Genomic DNA, 14,983 nt, shown 5'->3' with positions numbered 1-14,983 from the left:
GGATAAGCTGGCTAGGCTTATCGCCGGGCTATTGGTCATTGCCGGCCAATTCGGTCAATAATAGTTACTAGTGCCTGGACTTTCGGGCAGTTCGCGCCTGGCGTTTGAAAAGTCCACATCAGACCCGTTCCCAGTCGCAGAATTGTATTTAGACATGGTTGCATTGAGCACAAAGTAAGTACCTGCCCCCGCGCCCTCGAGCTCCACCAGCGAACACGCATTTAGTGTAATGGCGAGCGCAGACAACGCAGGGGGCGATGGTGGCCAGAGCAACCTGAATCAGTTACTGACCTCCCTGGGCGATTATTACAGCGGCCGCAAGGATGAACAGCCCCCAGCCAATATCCTCGAGGACAAGCGGATCTTTCCGGAGTTCCGCGGTGGACCTTTGGACACGTACCGTCAACGGGCGAGCTTCTGTTACAAGCGCATGAACGTGCTGCTCGAGGGGGAGGAGCACATCCGCCTTAAGGTAATTATATTGGGTTGCCGCGTCGATGGGGTCGAAGTACAAACTTCATTGTAAAGTGGTCGCTGCACCCTGCCGGCCCCATCTTATCGCACCACCCTGCTTATCTGCGCCTTGAGTAACTAACCTGATTACACACTCCCCTCCCTGTGCAGCACAAGGTGTGGCAGTGGATGGAACGCCACCCGGACTTCCAGCGAGAGCCCGAGGCTCCAGGCTTGGAGCGCACCCGAGAGCTGGCCAACAAGAGGCAACACCTGCTCTGGGAGCAGCAGTTCTATGGCGTTAACGAGGTGAGTGGAACCCGTCCAAAAGGCCAGTTAAAGATGAAAGTTATCAACTTTCGCACTTTCAGTACCTGGGAACACCGCACCTGCTGCTGGCCTTTGGCCAGGCCATCTTCAGCTATGACTTCAGCACATCTGTGAAGTTCGGCCTGTCCACGGGCATGTTCCCCAGCACTCTGGTCTCAAACGGATCCGGTCGCCTGGGCAAGTATGTGGCCAAGATCGCCGACAATCGTATCTTGGGTGCCTACGCCCTCACCGAGATCTCGCACGGCACAAATGCGCTTGGCATGCGAACCCGAGCCACTTACGACCTGAAGAGGCAGGAGTTTATCATCCACACGCCGGACTTTGAGGCGGCCAAGTGCTGGGTGGGCAACCTGGGCAAGACCTGCACCCATGCGATTGTGTATGCACAGCTGTATGTGCCGGATGACAAGCACCAGGGATTGCAGGTAAGATTGTTTTAAATCAGTATTCAAGTTAAAATTTCTTCGGATTTCAATCTTAAATTATTTTTTCATAGGCTTTCCTGGTGCCCATCCGTGACGAACGTACTCTGTTACCCTTCCCCGGCGTAACCGTGGGCGATATGGGCGAGAAGATCGGTCTCAATGGCATCGACAACGGGCAAGTCTTCTCCTGCTGCTCTCATGGGGACAACCATTTCAACTTGAAAGTCTTAATTGCAGTTTTGTGATGTTCAACCAATACCGTATTCCCAAGGCCAATCTGCTCTCCAAGACCGGCGACATCGACGAACAGGGAAACTACATCAGCCAGATTAAGGACGAGCGCAAGCGACTGGGTGCCTCGCTGGGCGCCCTCTCCGCAGGACGCGTCAACATCACAGCGATCACGTACGTGGCCCTGAGCAAGGCGGTGACTATTGCCACTCGCTACGGAGCGAGCCGGCGGCAGTTTGGGCCTACAAACTCCCCGGCGGAGTGGCCAGTGATTGAGTATCAGTCGCAGCAGTACCGTCTCATTCCGCACTTGGCCACAGCGATTGCTATGCGTGTGGCTACGCTTTGGATCGGCAAGGAGAATGTCGATATGACCATGAAGGGTTTCACTGGCGAGGACACTTCGAAGACGGGCATGGAAATCCACGCCATCTCGTCGGCCCTCAAGCCAGTGGCCACCTGGGCGGCCAGGGATGGCATTCAAGAGTGTCGGGAGGCATGCGGTGGACATGGATACTTGAGGTCTTCGGGCTTGGGTGATCTGCGAAACGACAACGATGCCAATTGCACCTACGAGGGTGAGAACAACACACTTATCCAGCAGGCCTCCAACTGGCTCATCAGCTTGCGTCGCAACAACGCCGACTTTGTCGCTGTCTCACCTTTGGAAACGGTGTCCTTCCTGCAAAATATGGATGCCCTGCTGCAGAGCAAGGGCCAAGAGCGTACGCCAGCTGAGGTCTTGGATCCCAACAGTGAGTTTTCTAGACAAAAAAAACTTGAGCACATGAACCTCCTAATGAAACCACTTTGCTTTGCAGATCTTCTAAAGGCGCTCAACTGGCTTACCGCTTGGCAACTGGATAACACTGTAAAGCGAGTCGAGCAACAACAACGCGAGGGCAAGGATGCCTTCGAAACGCGCAACAACATACAGGTGTTTGCGGCCCAAAAGCTGTCTATAATCTATGGCGAGGTGAGTTGTTTGCCAGCTCAGAATGTACTTGTACTCAAATTATTTTTAAAATTTATATCTTTAGCGAACCATTTATTATATGTTCCATAAGTTTGTGAGCAACTTGCCCGCCTCGGCCGAAAAGGAGGTGCTGCAGCAAGTGCTCTCGTTCTACGGAGCGCATCTGGTCACCAGGTACTCGGCCATTTTCTACCAGGGCGGCTACTTCCGTGACAATTCTCATCTGGCATTGTATGAGCAGGGAATCTTGGGTTTGCTGTCTGTCCTCAAGAATGAGGCCATTGCTCTGGTGGACGCAATTGCTCCCACTGATTTTATTCTAAACTCGCCCCTCGGCATGAGCGATGGCAATGTATGTACTGGAAGACTCTGACAACTATGTGTTACACTAGCTAATATATCTGAATGCTTCACTGTATTCCCTGCAGGTTTACCAGCATCTGCAGCGTACAATTGTGTCGACCCCGGGTGTCTACGAACGCCCCCATTGGTGGCGGGATGTTACCTACAAGGATTACCTGAAGCGCGCCAAGTTGTAGTGATGCAATCACAAGAATTCACAAGAGTTCATAAAGATTACCTTGTTATCGTTGTACGTTTAAATGATATTAATGCACCTTTTATTAAAAAAGGTGCTACATAATTACTGACAGGTGAAACCTGAACATTTAAACATTCCAGCTTCATTGAAATAAGGCTCAGGATCAGCCTTTTATAGTTTGTACTTAATATTCAAAAACGCCGTAAGCTTAAAATACTCCAAACTCCACAGACATTGTTGCACGTATTATATAGCAATGATTAATAAAAACTTTATATATATTTTAGTATGCTTGGAATGGATAATGAAGGGAGTAATGCTACAAGAATGAATGGGATATGACTTTTTTATTATTCATTTACCTATCGTTTCTATGCTGATCAAAAAATATATCCTGCAAGTCTATAAAAATCAGCTTTTCATTAGTATAGTATATATATTTGTTATACGTACATACCAATTTCATAAGAAAGGCTCCCAATTAGAACACTTTGATTAGTTTGTGCATTGTTTACACGCTGTATTTCAAGCGATAGTTTTACATGTACAAATTTTGGTTACGTACTTAAGTCTAGATAAGATCACAGTCTGCAATTGTCATTAATGTTGTTCCGCTGAACAAACTACACGTACACAACAGATAAATTGTTTGCTAATTTTAAATAATAGAGAACGAAAGAAAATAAATATACCAATTTGCTAAGGGGTCAGGGAATAGATCCAGATCCGGACTCGTAGAATTCTGGCATTTGTGCGCTTTGCGATAAGTGGGGACTTTGTAGCTGGGCCAGGCGCTCGCCGGCTTCGGTCTCCGTCTGGATCAGCATGGGTATCTGCTGGGGTAGGTCGCTGGTGGCCCACAAGTACAGATCCAAGGTCTTTTCCGTGCAGTCAGCTATAAAGCGCACAAAGGGCCGAATGTCGCCCTCGTTGGCCAGCTTGAGGAAATGGTAGTACTTGCTGCGTTGCTGCTTCGGAATTATGACGGGCGGGTAGCCAGCTCGCATCAGAAGCGTGTTCATCAACAGACGCGAGGTGCGTCCATTGCCATCAATGAAGGGATGTATGTGGACGAGTTTGTAGTGGGCTAAAGCAGCATAGCTTTGAAGAGAAAACAAATTTGTTACCCTTTGTTTGGGGGTCCCTTTTGCCACACTTACTTGACGGGATGTAAACTGCTGCTATGTTCCGAGTTCAGCCAGCGCTCGAAACGCTGCATAAGAATTGCCAAATCTCCCGGACCTGGGGGCACATGTCCCCCGACATACACCTGGTTACGCCGGAATTCTCCGCCTTCAATGGGGTCCACATGTCCCAGAACTCGGCGATGTAGCTCGAGGATATCCTTGATGGTGATTTCCATCCTTAAAGAAATGCCAAAAATCATTCATTGAATCTTTATAATTATAGACAAACTTACTTTTGAACCAGGCTGGCATTGATGTACTTCATGGCCAGATCCATGCCAAGAATCTCATTATGCTCATCGATGGACTTGCCATCGACAGCCATTCGCGTCTCGAGAATGGATCGGGTTTGGGCCAGCGTCATGGTGTTACCCTCGATGCCCACTGAGTGATAGATATGCTGGAAGTAAGCTTCTTTTTTGGCCCTCCTCAGGGCAGCGCTGGACTCGTGAATGGCGGAAAGGGCGTCTCGCTTAAAGTCCAGTGACTCTAGTCGACGTTCGTCGAGCGTCTGGACTACGTCCGCCGTGCGCTGCCGATTCGCCAGTGCCTCGGTGTTGCTCGGATTGATGGTTAGGGCTTGGAAGTAGAACTGATCCGCCAAAACAATGTTGCGCTGATTGTGCTCAAGGAATTCTCCGTAGCGTAGAAGAACCTCGGGATGGCGGGGAGCCAGAGCCAGCGCGTGCTCAAACAGGCGGGCCGCCTTGTCATCCTTGCCCGCCAGGTACATGTCCTGGGCCAGTCGAAGAGCTCCCAACGCCTCATTGATGTTCGTCTGCTCCGCCTCCGTGAAGGTGGCACCGACGCTGTCGCTGACGCTCTTATCGTAAAACTCCTTGAAGGCATCAAGTTCTTCCACGGAGTATAGGGCGAACTCGTCGCGCGTTTGCAAGTAGTGGGCGGATGGCAGGTGGTGCAGCTGGCGCAGTCTCAAGCCCAGATTCGAGGAAGTCAGGGCATGCAAGGTGATGGCCGCCAAGCTGCCGGCAATGAAGAACAGGACCAGGCGGAAAGGATTGGTCTGCCTCGCAGCCCTCACTGGCTGTGGATGCTCCTCTTGCTGCTGCTCCTTGATATTCGGGCCCCCCATGCCGACGTGGCTTCTGCCAGTGTCAGGTAAACGCGATTTTTATAAACTTCGGACGTCAGGTACACATGGTACGGCGGAATTAAGCGCTGACAACCTGTGGGCTACTTATTTTTGCCAATTTATTTTTCCTGCCATGCTAAAAATCACCAAAAACCACGTATTAGTGGTGCTATCGATGTTTACAAAGAGGCGATACATCGAAACCGTTGGAAAATATCGATAAAAGCTGTTTAAATTTGATAAAGGTTTGAAACTTTGATTGGAACGTTAGCGTAATAAAACAACCTGATCCAAAAACGTAGTTTTTTTCATTCATTAAATTGTATGGGATGATGTGATCACACACGTTAGACGTAAATGTTCGCTCATCGATCGAAAGCGGAGCAAGTGATCGATGTACCCAAATACACTTTACTTAGTGCATCGCTCCTCTCTTCCTCTCTCTCTCTCTCTGATTCAAACTAATTAGCTAGGAACCGGAAATAGCTCATAAATTCAAATGCCTTGACATTTCTTGAACAATTGTGAACCTTCAACCCTTTGGCGAAAATAATTATTCTTCCAAAATGTTGCCCTCAAGCATAATGGTGAGAGTTTGGCGGAGAGGCTCTTGAAAAACTTGAGTTCTGGGCACGGGGATTTCCATGGCGGAGAATGGAGTTTAGATATTTTGCATAGTCATCTTGCGGTCGACTGCTAATTAGCCTAGCACCCGAAATAGTTCAAAAAATAAAGCTTCAATTTCTTAGAATATCGAAATGCCAAGAGCTTAAGGTCACGTCATTTGCATATTTCTTACCAAAAATGACTTGAGTCACAGCAAGAAAGCAAGTACCCAAACACCCCCTAGCGAATGCAGCGTCCTCCTACATTCAAACGTGTAACACAAGGCGCTATTTATCACTGTAGCTTATGAGATCACGCAATTGTTTATTATTTTGATCTGAGTGGAACCGAGATCATAGGGGATCGGAGATCCGGTGACCGGCTTGTGAATCACCTGCGGATACTATGAGGTCATTGAGAAATCTGGTTATCAGCCCAAAGCCGGTGTCTGTGGGTCATGACGTAGCCATTGATCTCCGCCGATATTCTATTTTTTGGCAATTCCCATTTATGATCTGCTGCTCGGCTGTCCCAGTAGTGATAACGACTCTTCTTCAGTGTGTTTATGCGATGCCCAGTTTCCTGAAATGCTGCTTCGAGTATATAATTCTAACGAATCGAATGTCTTAGATTCGTTCATTTCAATTTATATTCAGAATACTCGCATATTCACCGCATGAACATTGTGAGTCTCTCCCCAGCAGTTGATCTTGCTCTGTACGATCTCCTCATAAAAGCTTCGTGCTGAGCGATCGCCTGTCAGTTGCTGTTCGGCAGCGCCACGAGGCGCAACGGTTTTTCTTCCTTCGAAATACATCGACATTCGTAGTGAGTGAAGTGTCCTGAGCCAAATCTAATTACAACTGGCCTGCAAAATACAAGATTCGAAATTCCTCGTGAATAGTGACAAGTGAATAACGGTGTAAGTCATTATAATAGTTCGGTTCTTTGATAATTATGTGTCAAGAACAAACCGAAATGACTTGGGAAAATATTTATAAATAACCTGCAACAGCCTGCAGTGGCCACACAAATGTGTTCCAGAAATAAAGAATACTAAATTGGGAGAACTCGTGTAACTCATGTACCAAAAGGTGTTGACTTTTTAGAATTTGAGAGCCAAAGGAAATGTGTGATCTTACTGAGGGTCGGGCCCCAGAAAATTACACGTCGCCAAGTCCATGAGACTTATCAACAGACACCGGATGGAAAGGGAATTCGGGGTCACCTAAGGTTAATGGTTGACAAAAAAAGAAACAAATAAGACCAAAATTGAACAGTGAGCCTCAAATTAAAGTCGTTTTGTCATGGGCTGGACCGGGTAGTATGCGCATTATCTCTTGATTAACCTTTGACGACCCATAGTCCGGAGCTGGTGCGATAATCCCCTGATACAGCCTGAACTAGATTCAACATCGCCAGTTATCAGCACCAAAAATTCTCGTACTTGGGCACAAAAAATAATTTCAGTTTTCTGCGAAGAATTTTTTCCTACTCTAGTATTTACTATTTATGAATGACACAGTTTCTGTTTGCTCCTCAGATATTGCGGCATGAAGGCTCTGGGAGTGTGCGCCCTGCTATTGGCGGTCGCCAGCTGCCAGGGCTATGGCGGTGGCTATCAGAGGTCCAGCTACAGCTCCAGCTCCAGTTCATCTTCATCTTACGGCAGTGGACAAACCTCGGCAGTGCCGCATATCAACGAATGGGGCTACTCGCACTTCAACGAGGTCCGCGAACTGGCTAATCAACTGAAGCAGAAATTTAACTCCCTTTCTCAGGGATCGTCTATCTTTGGCTATGCATCCACTTGGAATCGTGAGTAGCTTTGAGAATTGGAAAATATATTTTTAGCATTAAAGAAAAACATTTTGTGCAAACGTTTGGATTCTTAATTATTCAATTCAAATTCTAGCACCTTTTCGGGATTAACATGTTGCTTACTATATTACAATTTAAATATTCGTTTAAATATATCTTTGGACATAAGAAAAATCCTTATAAACCTTTGTATAAAGTTCTTAAAAATTATAATTAAAAATAGCAACTATTTTTACAATATAATTGTACACACAAAGTTTTCAGTGTATGTTTACTGAATTTTACAACCGAACAACAATTCCTTTGGACCATTTTTCCAAATTGTAACCCATCTTTCCTTTCCAGCTGATATTTTGAAAATTAGCGGAAAGAGCGGAAGCCAGCTAGATGCTGTCACCTCGGAGATCAGCCAGCAGTTGGTGGCAGACATGCGCCAGGGCATAACCAGTTACAACACCATTCGACAGCCGAACTTCTTTGAAGCAAAGGCGGCCGAGCTGCTGGAGCGTTTCGCTGGAGGGGAGAGTGCCAGCCTACAGCAGGCTGTGGACCTGGGTCCCTTCCAGCCAGTGGACTTGAGTGGTTTCGACGAGGTCAAAAACTACGCCTATCCCGCCGAAGTAAAGGTAATCGATGGAAAGACCTATGTTGTGCACCGTAACTGCACAGAGGCCACCAAGTTGTCCGGCTACGGTGGCTCGACCCAATTAATCCAGGGATTCCTTGGACAGGGCCAGACATCAATTCCTCTTGGCAGCACTACGACGACCATCACGAAAAAGAAAACCATCCGCGACTGGGTCCGGGAGAACCAGGAGCCATCCGTGGTCGGCTACAACTCAGTTGTAAATATAGGCCGGCAGGCAGACAGCAGATCATATAGCTCGCCCATGTCCAGTCCCAGTTTCTTTGGCCAGATCAGCTCCTCGTCGCCCGGAGCCAGCTCCACACTATTCATTCGAAGCTTTAATAAGACGACTACAACACATCCGGATGGAACTAGCTCAGTAGATGGCTCCGAGTCGCAGCAGCGCTGGCAAGACGGGAAGTTGGTGTTCGATCAGCAGGTGCCCTTTGGGCAGACAGCGGTGCCGAGGGATGAGCAGTGGAAGCGCGAGGAGCGTGAACGCCTTTTCTGGTACCTAACTACGCCCCAACGACTTGAGGACTGGCAGCGTCAGCAGGAGGATCGCCTGCTGGGAGTTGTCGAGCGTTACAAGATCACTCTGCCTATGCTCGAAGAGTTCCACCGCCGTGAGCTGGCCCGGTTCCAGGCTTTGATGGGTCAATACCAATCACAGGTTCAGGACGCCAGTGCATGGCAGAGACAAGAACGCAGTCGCCTGGATTGGCTCATCCACCAGAATGGGTTTTCGGCTCAAGACATCCAGCGCTGGCAGACCGAAAACGATCGTAAGTTAGCCCAAGCGGCTCAGCAACACGGCATCAGCAAGGATCAGCTTCAGCAGTGGCAGCGGGAGGAGCTGCAGCGCATGCACATCCACTTCAACCAGGTGAACCAGTCGTTGGCGCCGCAGGTCCCAATTGTGCCATCTCAGAGCACATACAACTACCCCTCCTCCAGTTCCCTGACCGAGGATAATACCAAGGAGCAACAGCGCCTGGAAGAGCTGATTCGGCAGCACAACGCTACGATCGCCGCTCTGCAAAACTCTATTAGGACCGACCAGCAGCGACTGAAGGACCTCTCAATTAAGTATCAGGGCGATATGCAAAGCCAGACTCAGTGGTTGCGCGGGGAGGTGGCTCGAATCGGAGACCTGATCAAGGACCAAAACGAACAGGTGTCGAAAATTACCGCCTGGCAGAGCTCGGAGCGTTCTCGCCTGGAGAGCATCCTGCGTCAGCATCGCGGCTCTGTGGGGGAACTGCAGCAGCAGATAAACCAAGATCGCTCTTACCTTCAGAACCTGGCCACCAAATACCGAGTCAGCGTGGAGGAGCTGGAGAAATGGCAGCACGAGGAGCTGCAGCGCCTGCAGGTGAATGGTCAGAAGCAGCTGGAGGGTCACATTAAGGACTGGCAGGTCAGCGTGAGCACCAACCTTCGCGACATCGTGGGCCAGAACCAGCTGACCATTGAGGAGTTCCAGAACTCCATTATCAACGATCGCAGCCGCCTGGAGCAGATGGCGCGCATGTACAAGGTGAAGGTGGAAGAGATAGAGCAGTGGATCAAGAGCGAGCTTAAGAAGTTCCAGTCGGAGGGTCTTCTCAAGGAGGTTGAACAGGAGCTGGTTTTGTGGCAGCAGAAGGAGCGAGAGCGCCTGCAGGCTATCGTGCAACAGAACTCGCTGACCGTAGACCAGCTGGAGGTCAAAATAAAGAACGACCAAGATCACTTCTTCAAGCTGGCCGACAAGTACAAAATCCGCGTCGAGGATATCCAGGACTGGCTGAAGCAAGAGCTACTGCGGCTGCAGAGCGAGGGCCTTGTCAAGGCGGAGTCCTTGAAGGACTGGCAGCAGACCGAGCGCGCTCAAATCTCCTTGCTGGTGCAGCAAAACAAGTACTCGCTCGAGGAATTGGAGCGTAAGTTGCTGGCTGATCGGGCCCGCTTGCAGGACCTGTCCGGTACCTATAACGTCAAGGTGTCCGAAATCGAGCAATGGATTAAGTCGGAGGGCGATCGCCTCCAGCGCGAGGGTCAGTTGAGAATGGAAACCCAGCTGAACAATTGGCAGAAAATCGAGCGTCAGCGCCTGCTGGATCTAATTAACAAAAATAACTTGTCCATCGAGGAGATCGAGGCCAAGGTCGGCAAGGACCAGACGCATCTCTACAGCCTGGCCCAACAGCACCAGGTGCGCGTGGAGGAGATCGAGCAATGGATCAAGCAGCAAATTCAGAAGTTACAGGACCAGGGTCTAATTGAGATGCAAAAGCTGAAGAACTGGCAGCTCGAGTGGCGCGGTAATCTCACCAACATGGTGCAGGATCGTGACTTCACCGTCGAGGAGTTCCACAAGTGGCTGCTCAAGGATCGCGCCCAACTCCAGAGCCTGGCTATGCAGCACAACGTGCAGATCGAGGAGATCGAAACGTTTGTCAAGAAGGAGGAGCAGCGTTTCATTGGCATGGGTCTGTTGAAGCCCAGCGAGAAACTGACCAACTGGCAGGAGGTTGAGCGCCTGCATCTTAAGAACCTGGCACAGCAGCAGTACAAGTCCACCGAACAGCTGGAAGCCCGTCTTCGTCAAGATCGTGAGCTTCTGGAGCGCCTCGCCCGCCAGTACAGCGTCCAGGTGGAGGAAATCGAGAGTTGGATGAAGCAAGAGCTGGCGCGCATGCGTGACGAGGGCCAGCTGCAGATCGACAACCTCACCTCCTGGCAGCTGGCTGAACGGGAGCGTCTGGAGGCCCTCATCAAGCAGAACAAGCAATGGAGTGCCGAAGACTTAAAGGCCGAACTGGAGAAGGATCGCGAGCACATGCAGACCATGGCCTTCCAATACCACACCTCCGTCGAGGAGATAGAGCGCTGGCTCCAGACTGAGATTGAGCGCTTGAAGCAGCAGGGAAAGCTTAACATCGAGCAACTGACCGCCTGGCAACGTACCGAACAGCAGCGAATCCTATCACTGCTTCAGCAGCATTCCAACATCACCCTGGAGCAGTTCCAGGCCAAGGTGGGTACTAAAATACATATATTTAAGAATAAAAGTATTGAGATTATCTCTTTTGAATTTAAGGTACACAACGATCGTCGCTTCCTGATAAGGCTTGCCGGCCAGCACCACGTGAGTGTTGTGGAGGTGGAGAATTATGTAAATCAGGTCATCGAGGACTTGCGCAAGAAGGGCCAGTTCGAGATCGAGCAACTGCAGACTTGGCAGATAGTGGAGCGCGACTACATCAAGAGTCTGATTGCGGAGTACAAGAACGGGCTGTCTACGGCGGAGTACGAGCAAAAGCTCCTGGCAGATCGCGCACATCTCAACCAGCTGGCCGATCAGTATCGCTTGAACGTGGAACAGATCGAGGAATGGATGATTGCTGAGCTGAAACGTCTGAGGGGCAGCACAGAGGAGTCTCTAAAGAGCCTCAGCGCCTGGCAAGTGTCTGAGTTGGAACGTCTGCAAAACTTGGTTAAACAGCAAAACCACCTTACTTTTGTCGAGTTTGAGATGGAATTGAATCAAGAGCGCGATCGACTGCAGAAACTGGCCACTCAGTACTCGGTCAACGTGGCCGAGATTGAAGAGTGGCTGCGCCAGCAACTTATTAGCCTGCGGTCCACCGGTCAGGCCAAGGTAGAGAACCTTTCCAAGTGGCAGGTGGAGGAACAGCAGCGCCTAATCGAGCTCCTTTTGAAAAAGCAGCAGGAGCTGCCATACGAACAAGTGGAGCGCGAACTTACCCAGGACCATGCCCGTCTAGAGAGTCTTTCGCAGACGCACCACGTGGGCATCGATCAGGTTGAGAATTGGTTACGTGAAGAACTGAGGCGCCTGCAGAGCTCTGGCCTGGTCCAGTTCGAGCAGCAGACTCAATGGCAGCAGAAGATCAGCAACGGATTCAACGACTGGCTGCAGCAGCAGCGCAACGGGGCCAGCTATCAGGAGTTTGTGGACTTCCTTAAGCGTGACAAGCAGCGCCTGGACAGCATCGCCTCCGACTACCATGTGACTGTGGAGCAGGTGGAGAAATGGGTAAGTTTTGAACCTTGTTGTCTCTTTGTTGTCAAGCCAAGTCGGTAATTGTAAACCAAGTATAATTTGAATTGATTTTAGAAATAGTTTTTTAATGTTTATCCCTTGCCTTACAGGTTCAAAAGGAAGCGGCTCGCCTCTCGGTCATCGGTGTGATCGACCGCCCACAAGGCAACGTAAAGTATGAGGAAATTGTCAACATCTGGGATGAGAAGCCTGCGACTGTTTGGCAGCAAGATCTGGTGACGCGTCTGCGTACTATTGCCCAACGCCGTCCCCTGACCAAGGTAGAGTTCGAGAGCTACTTGATCCGTAACAAGCCGATCTTCGAGGAAATCGCTCGTCAATATCATGTGACCATCGAAGACATCCACCTATGGCTGGACCAGACCGCCCAAAAAGAGGGCCTAGTATCGACGGAATGGCAATCTAAGGAAAGATTACATATCGAGGATCTGATAGTTCAGCAACAGAGAAAGCAGCAGAAGTGGACCATCGATGAGTTGAAGCTCCGCCTGAACAACGACCATCGGCACTTGCAAGACGCTGTCGTGCAGTACCATGTGACCATCGAAGAACTGAAGGCCTGGTACACGGATGAGCTTAATCGGCTGTTGGCGCAGCGTAGGATCGACCAAGGCTTCGGTCTCTCTTGGCAGACCATTGAATTGGAGCAGATCTACAAAGCGGTTTTGAACAACCCGAGCATTGGTCGCCAGGGTCTTGAGCAGCTTTTGTTCAGTGACAGCGAGGCCCGTGCCGCACACTACCGCATTACCGTCGAGGAGTTGCACCTGTTCATTCAGGAGCAGCTGCGACGCTTCTCTAATTTGGGTCTTTTCGTAGACACTGGAAGGCAGGCCAGTAAATGGCAGGATCAGGAAAGAAAGCGATTGCGTGAGGTGGCCACCGGCGTGGTGATCACCGAGAAGGAACTGCTCGAGTTCATCTCGCAGGATACGGCCTTCCAAACACAGCTGGCCCAGCTTTACCAGGTTGGCCTTGTCCAATTGGCGCCGGTGCAGCGCATTTTTGTCGGAAACATGGTGCGCGAACAGTTGTTGGAGGTCCGCCGCCTGAACAACCTGACCTCCTGGCAGCAGCGGGAACGCGACCGCCTGTACGAATTCATTGGCACACAGAACATGACTCAAACTCAGCTCAGGAGTTGGCAGAGTCAGGATGGACAGTTGTTGCAGGACTTCGCCCAGAAGTACGAAATCTCGGTGCAGCAGCTCAAGGAGTGGCAGAAGCAGGAGCTCGAGCGAATCAACCTGGTGGCACGCTACTACGGTATGACCCAGAGCGATCTACAGAAATTCCGCGAGGGTGAGCTGCGGCACCTGGCCTATATCAATCACCGTCAACTCATGGCTGCCGCCGAGGCTCAGAACTGGGAAAAGCGTCACCAGTGGACACTGGGACGCCTGCAGAGTCGCTACGGCAAGTTCGGCCAAGAGCTGGTCGTTTGGCGCCGCACCCTGTTCCTGCTGAGCCAAGGCCTTATCGACCTGCCCTCGGGCGGCAGTGCTGACGGCGGCTATGTGGTGGATCCGGGCAGCACCAATGCCACCGCCCACTACAAGCCAATCTTCTCAAAGGATCGTGGAGATCAGCCGCCGCATACGTACGAGGAGAACTACGACGAAGGCGATGAGCCAGGATTGGAGGGCGAGACAAAAGCACCGCCACTACCACGTCCCCAGCCCCCTCGCCCATCCCCCTATGTGAGCACGCCTACTCCTCCCTTGCCCTACAGCCGTGGTGGACCTTCAGGCGGATACGAGTACCGCCGGCAGGACTATACCTTCAATGTTCCCGTGGGCACAGCATCGGCGTCGGCCAGCGGTGGTCCAACTGGATCCTCGGCTAGTGCCAGCGCGTCTCTGGGAAAATGGAGTCGGGCTTCGGGAGATGAGCCATCGCAGCAGGTAGAGGATCTCGGTCAACAGCAGCAGGAGGAGCTTGGCTGGAACGCAAACCTGGAGGATCTTGGCCAACAGCAACAGGTAGTAGACTCTGACTGGGACTCGCAGCAGCAATCGGAAGACCTTGGGCAGCAACAGGTTCAAGTCGAAGACCTAAGCGGAGATCATTTTGGACCGACACAAGGAAACAGGGCCAACACTAGGGGTCAGCTTCAAGAGCAGCCGGCAAAGGTAAGTTTTCCATTTAAGATAAAACAAAAACCTTCACTAAATGGTTAATCTCCAACAGCAAGAGGAGGTGGAAGCCACCGCGGAGCCCTCGTTCTGGGAGAAGCTCAAGGGAAAACTCGGCTAGAGAGGAAACCAATCAACTGCCAAATAGCTACGGGCTCAGGCTCGTCAAAGCTAAAATTATATAGTTTAGAATGTTTCTTACTTAACTAGAAAAACTCGCAATCAATCTTAAATCTTTTAAATGTTTACAATTGTTTCTTTAGTTACTTATTTAAGTAAATAAATGAGACTTCAAATGTCCCATGTGTTCCTGAAATTCAACCGATTTTACTTTAAAAAGAAGCTAACTTTTTAGAGAGAGTTTTGGGAGAGATATAATATATCTATCTACAAATACCCTTTCTGAATGTCTTTCATTAAAATTCGGAACGGAATTCATTGGTCTAAAGAGAAATAATAATAACACCTGATAACTCTGGAAA

The 14,983-nt window shown here is 50.1% G+C and overlaps 3 protein-coding genes across 4 annotated transcripts; 2 read left to right on the top strand and 1 right to left on the bottom strand.

Moving 5' to 3' along the window:
* Positions 1–34: 34 nt before the first annotated feature.
* On the top strand, positions 35–3,245 carry Acox3 (Acyl-CoA oxidase 3). 2 transcript variants are annotated; one of them, XM_017178380.3, is made up of 9 exons: positions 35–174; positions 313–472; positions 625–762; positions 825–1,211; positions 1,283–1,386; positions 1,449–2,197; positions 2,264–2,418; positions 2,483–2,770; positions 2,847–3,245. In XM_017178380.3, exons 1-9 carry the CDS (start codon positions 155–157, stop codon positions 2,955–2,957), a joined length of 2,112 nt encoding a protein of 703 aa, XP_017033869.1. In that variant the 5' UTR covers positions 35–154; the 3' UTR covers positions 2,958–3,245. The 2 variants fall into 2 exon arrangements, with proteins under 2 accessions (XP_017033869.1, XP_017033868.1); XM_017178379.3 differs by lacking the exon at positions 35–174 and having other exon boundaries at positions 194–472.
* A 203-nt stretch (positions 3,246–3,448) lies between these two features.
* Fic (FIC domain protein adenylyltransferase) lies at positions 3,449–5,426 on the bottom strand. The gene is made up of 3 exons (XM_017178381.3): positions 4,380–5,426; positions 4,120–4,323; positions 3,449–4,060 (listed from the first exon to the last, which is right to left on the bottom strand). The coding sequence occupies exons 1-3, from the start codon at positions 5,237–5,239 to the stop codon at positions 3,667–3,669; spliced, it is 1,458 nt and encodes a 485-aa protein (XP_017033870.1). The 5' UTR covers positions 5,240–5,426; the 3' UTR covers positions 3,449–3,666.
* A 1,199-nt stretch (positions 5,427–6,625) lies between these two features.
* On the top strand, positions 6,626–14,817 carry Tig (Tiggrin). Its single transcript, XM_017178365.3, has 6 exons — positions 6,626–6,767; positions 7,389–7,663; positions 8,012–11,316; positions 11,380–12,339; positions 12,456–14,498; positions 14,557–14,817. The coding sequence occupies exons 2-6, from the start codon at positions 7,399–7,401 to the stop codon at positions 14,620–14,622; spliced, it is 6,639 nt and encodes a 2,212-aa protein (XP_017033854.1). The 5' UTR covers positions 6,626–6,767; positions 7,389–7,398; the 3' UTR covers positions 14,623–14,817.
* Positions 14,818–14,983: the final 166 nt, after the last annotated feature.

The sequence above is a fragment of the Drosophila kikkawai genome, chromosome 2L, assembly GCF_030179895.1.
Source record: "Drosophila kikkawai strain 14028-0561.14 chromosome 2L, DkikHiC1v2, whole genome shotgun sequence".
In the NCBI taxonomy this organism is placed as follows: domain Eukaryota; kingdom Metazoa; phylum Arthropoda; class Insecta; order Diptera; family Drosophilidae; genus Drosophila; species Drosophila kikkawai.
The sequence above is the reverse complement of the archived record's forward strand: the minus strand, read 5'-3'. Positions and strand labels throughout refer to the sequence as shown.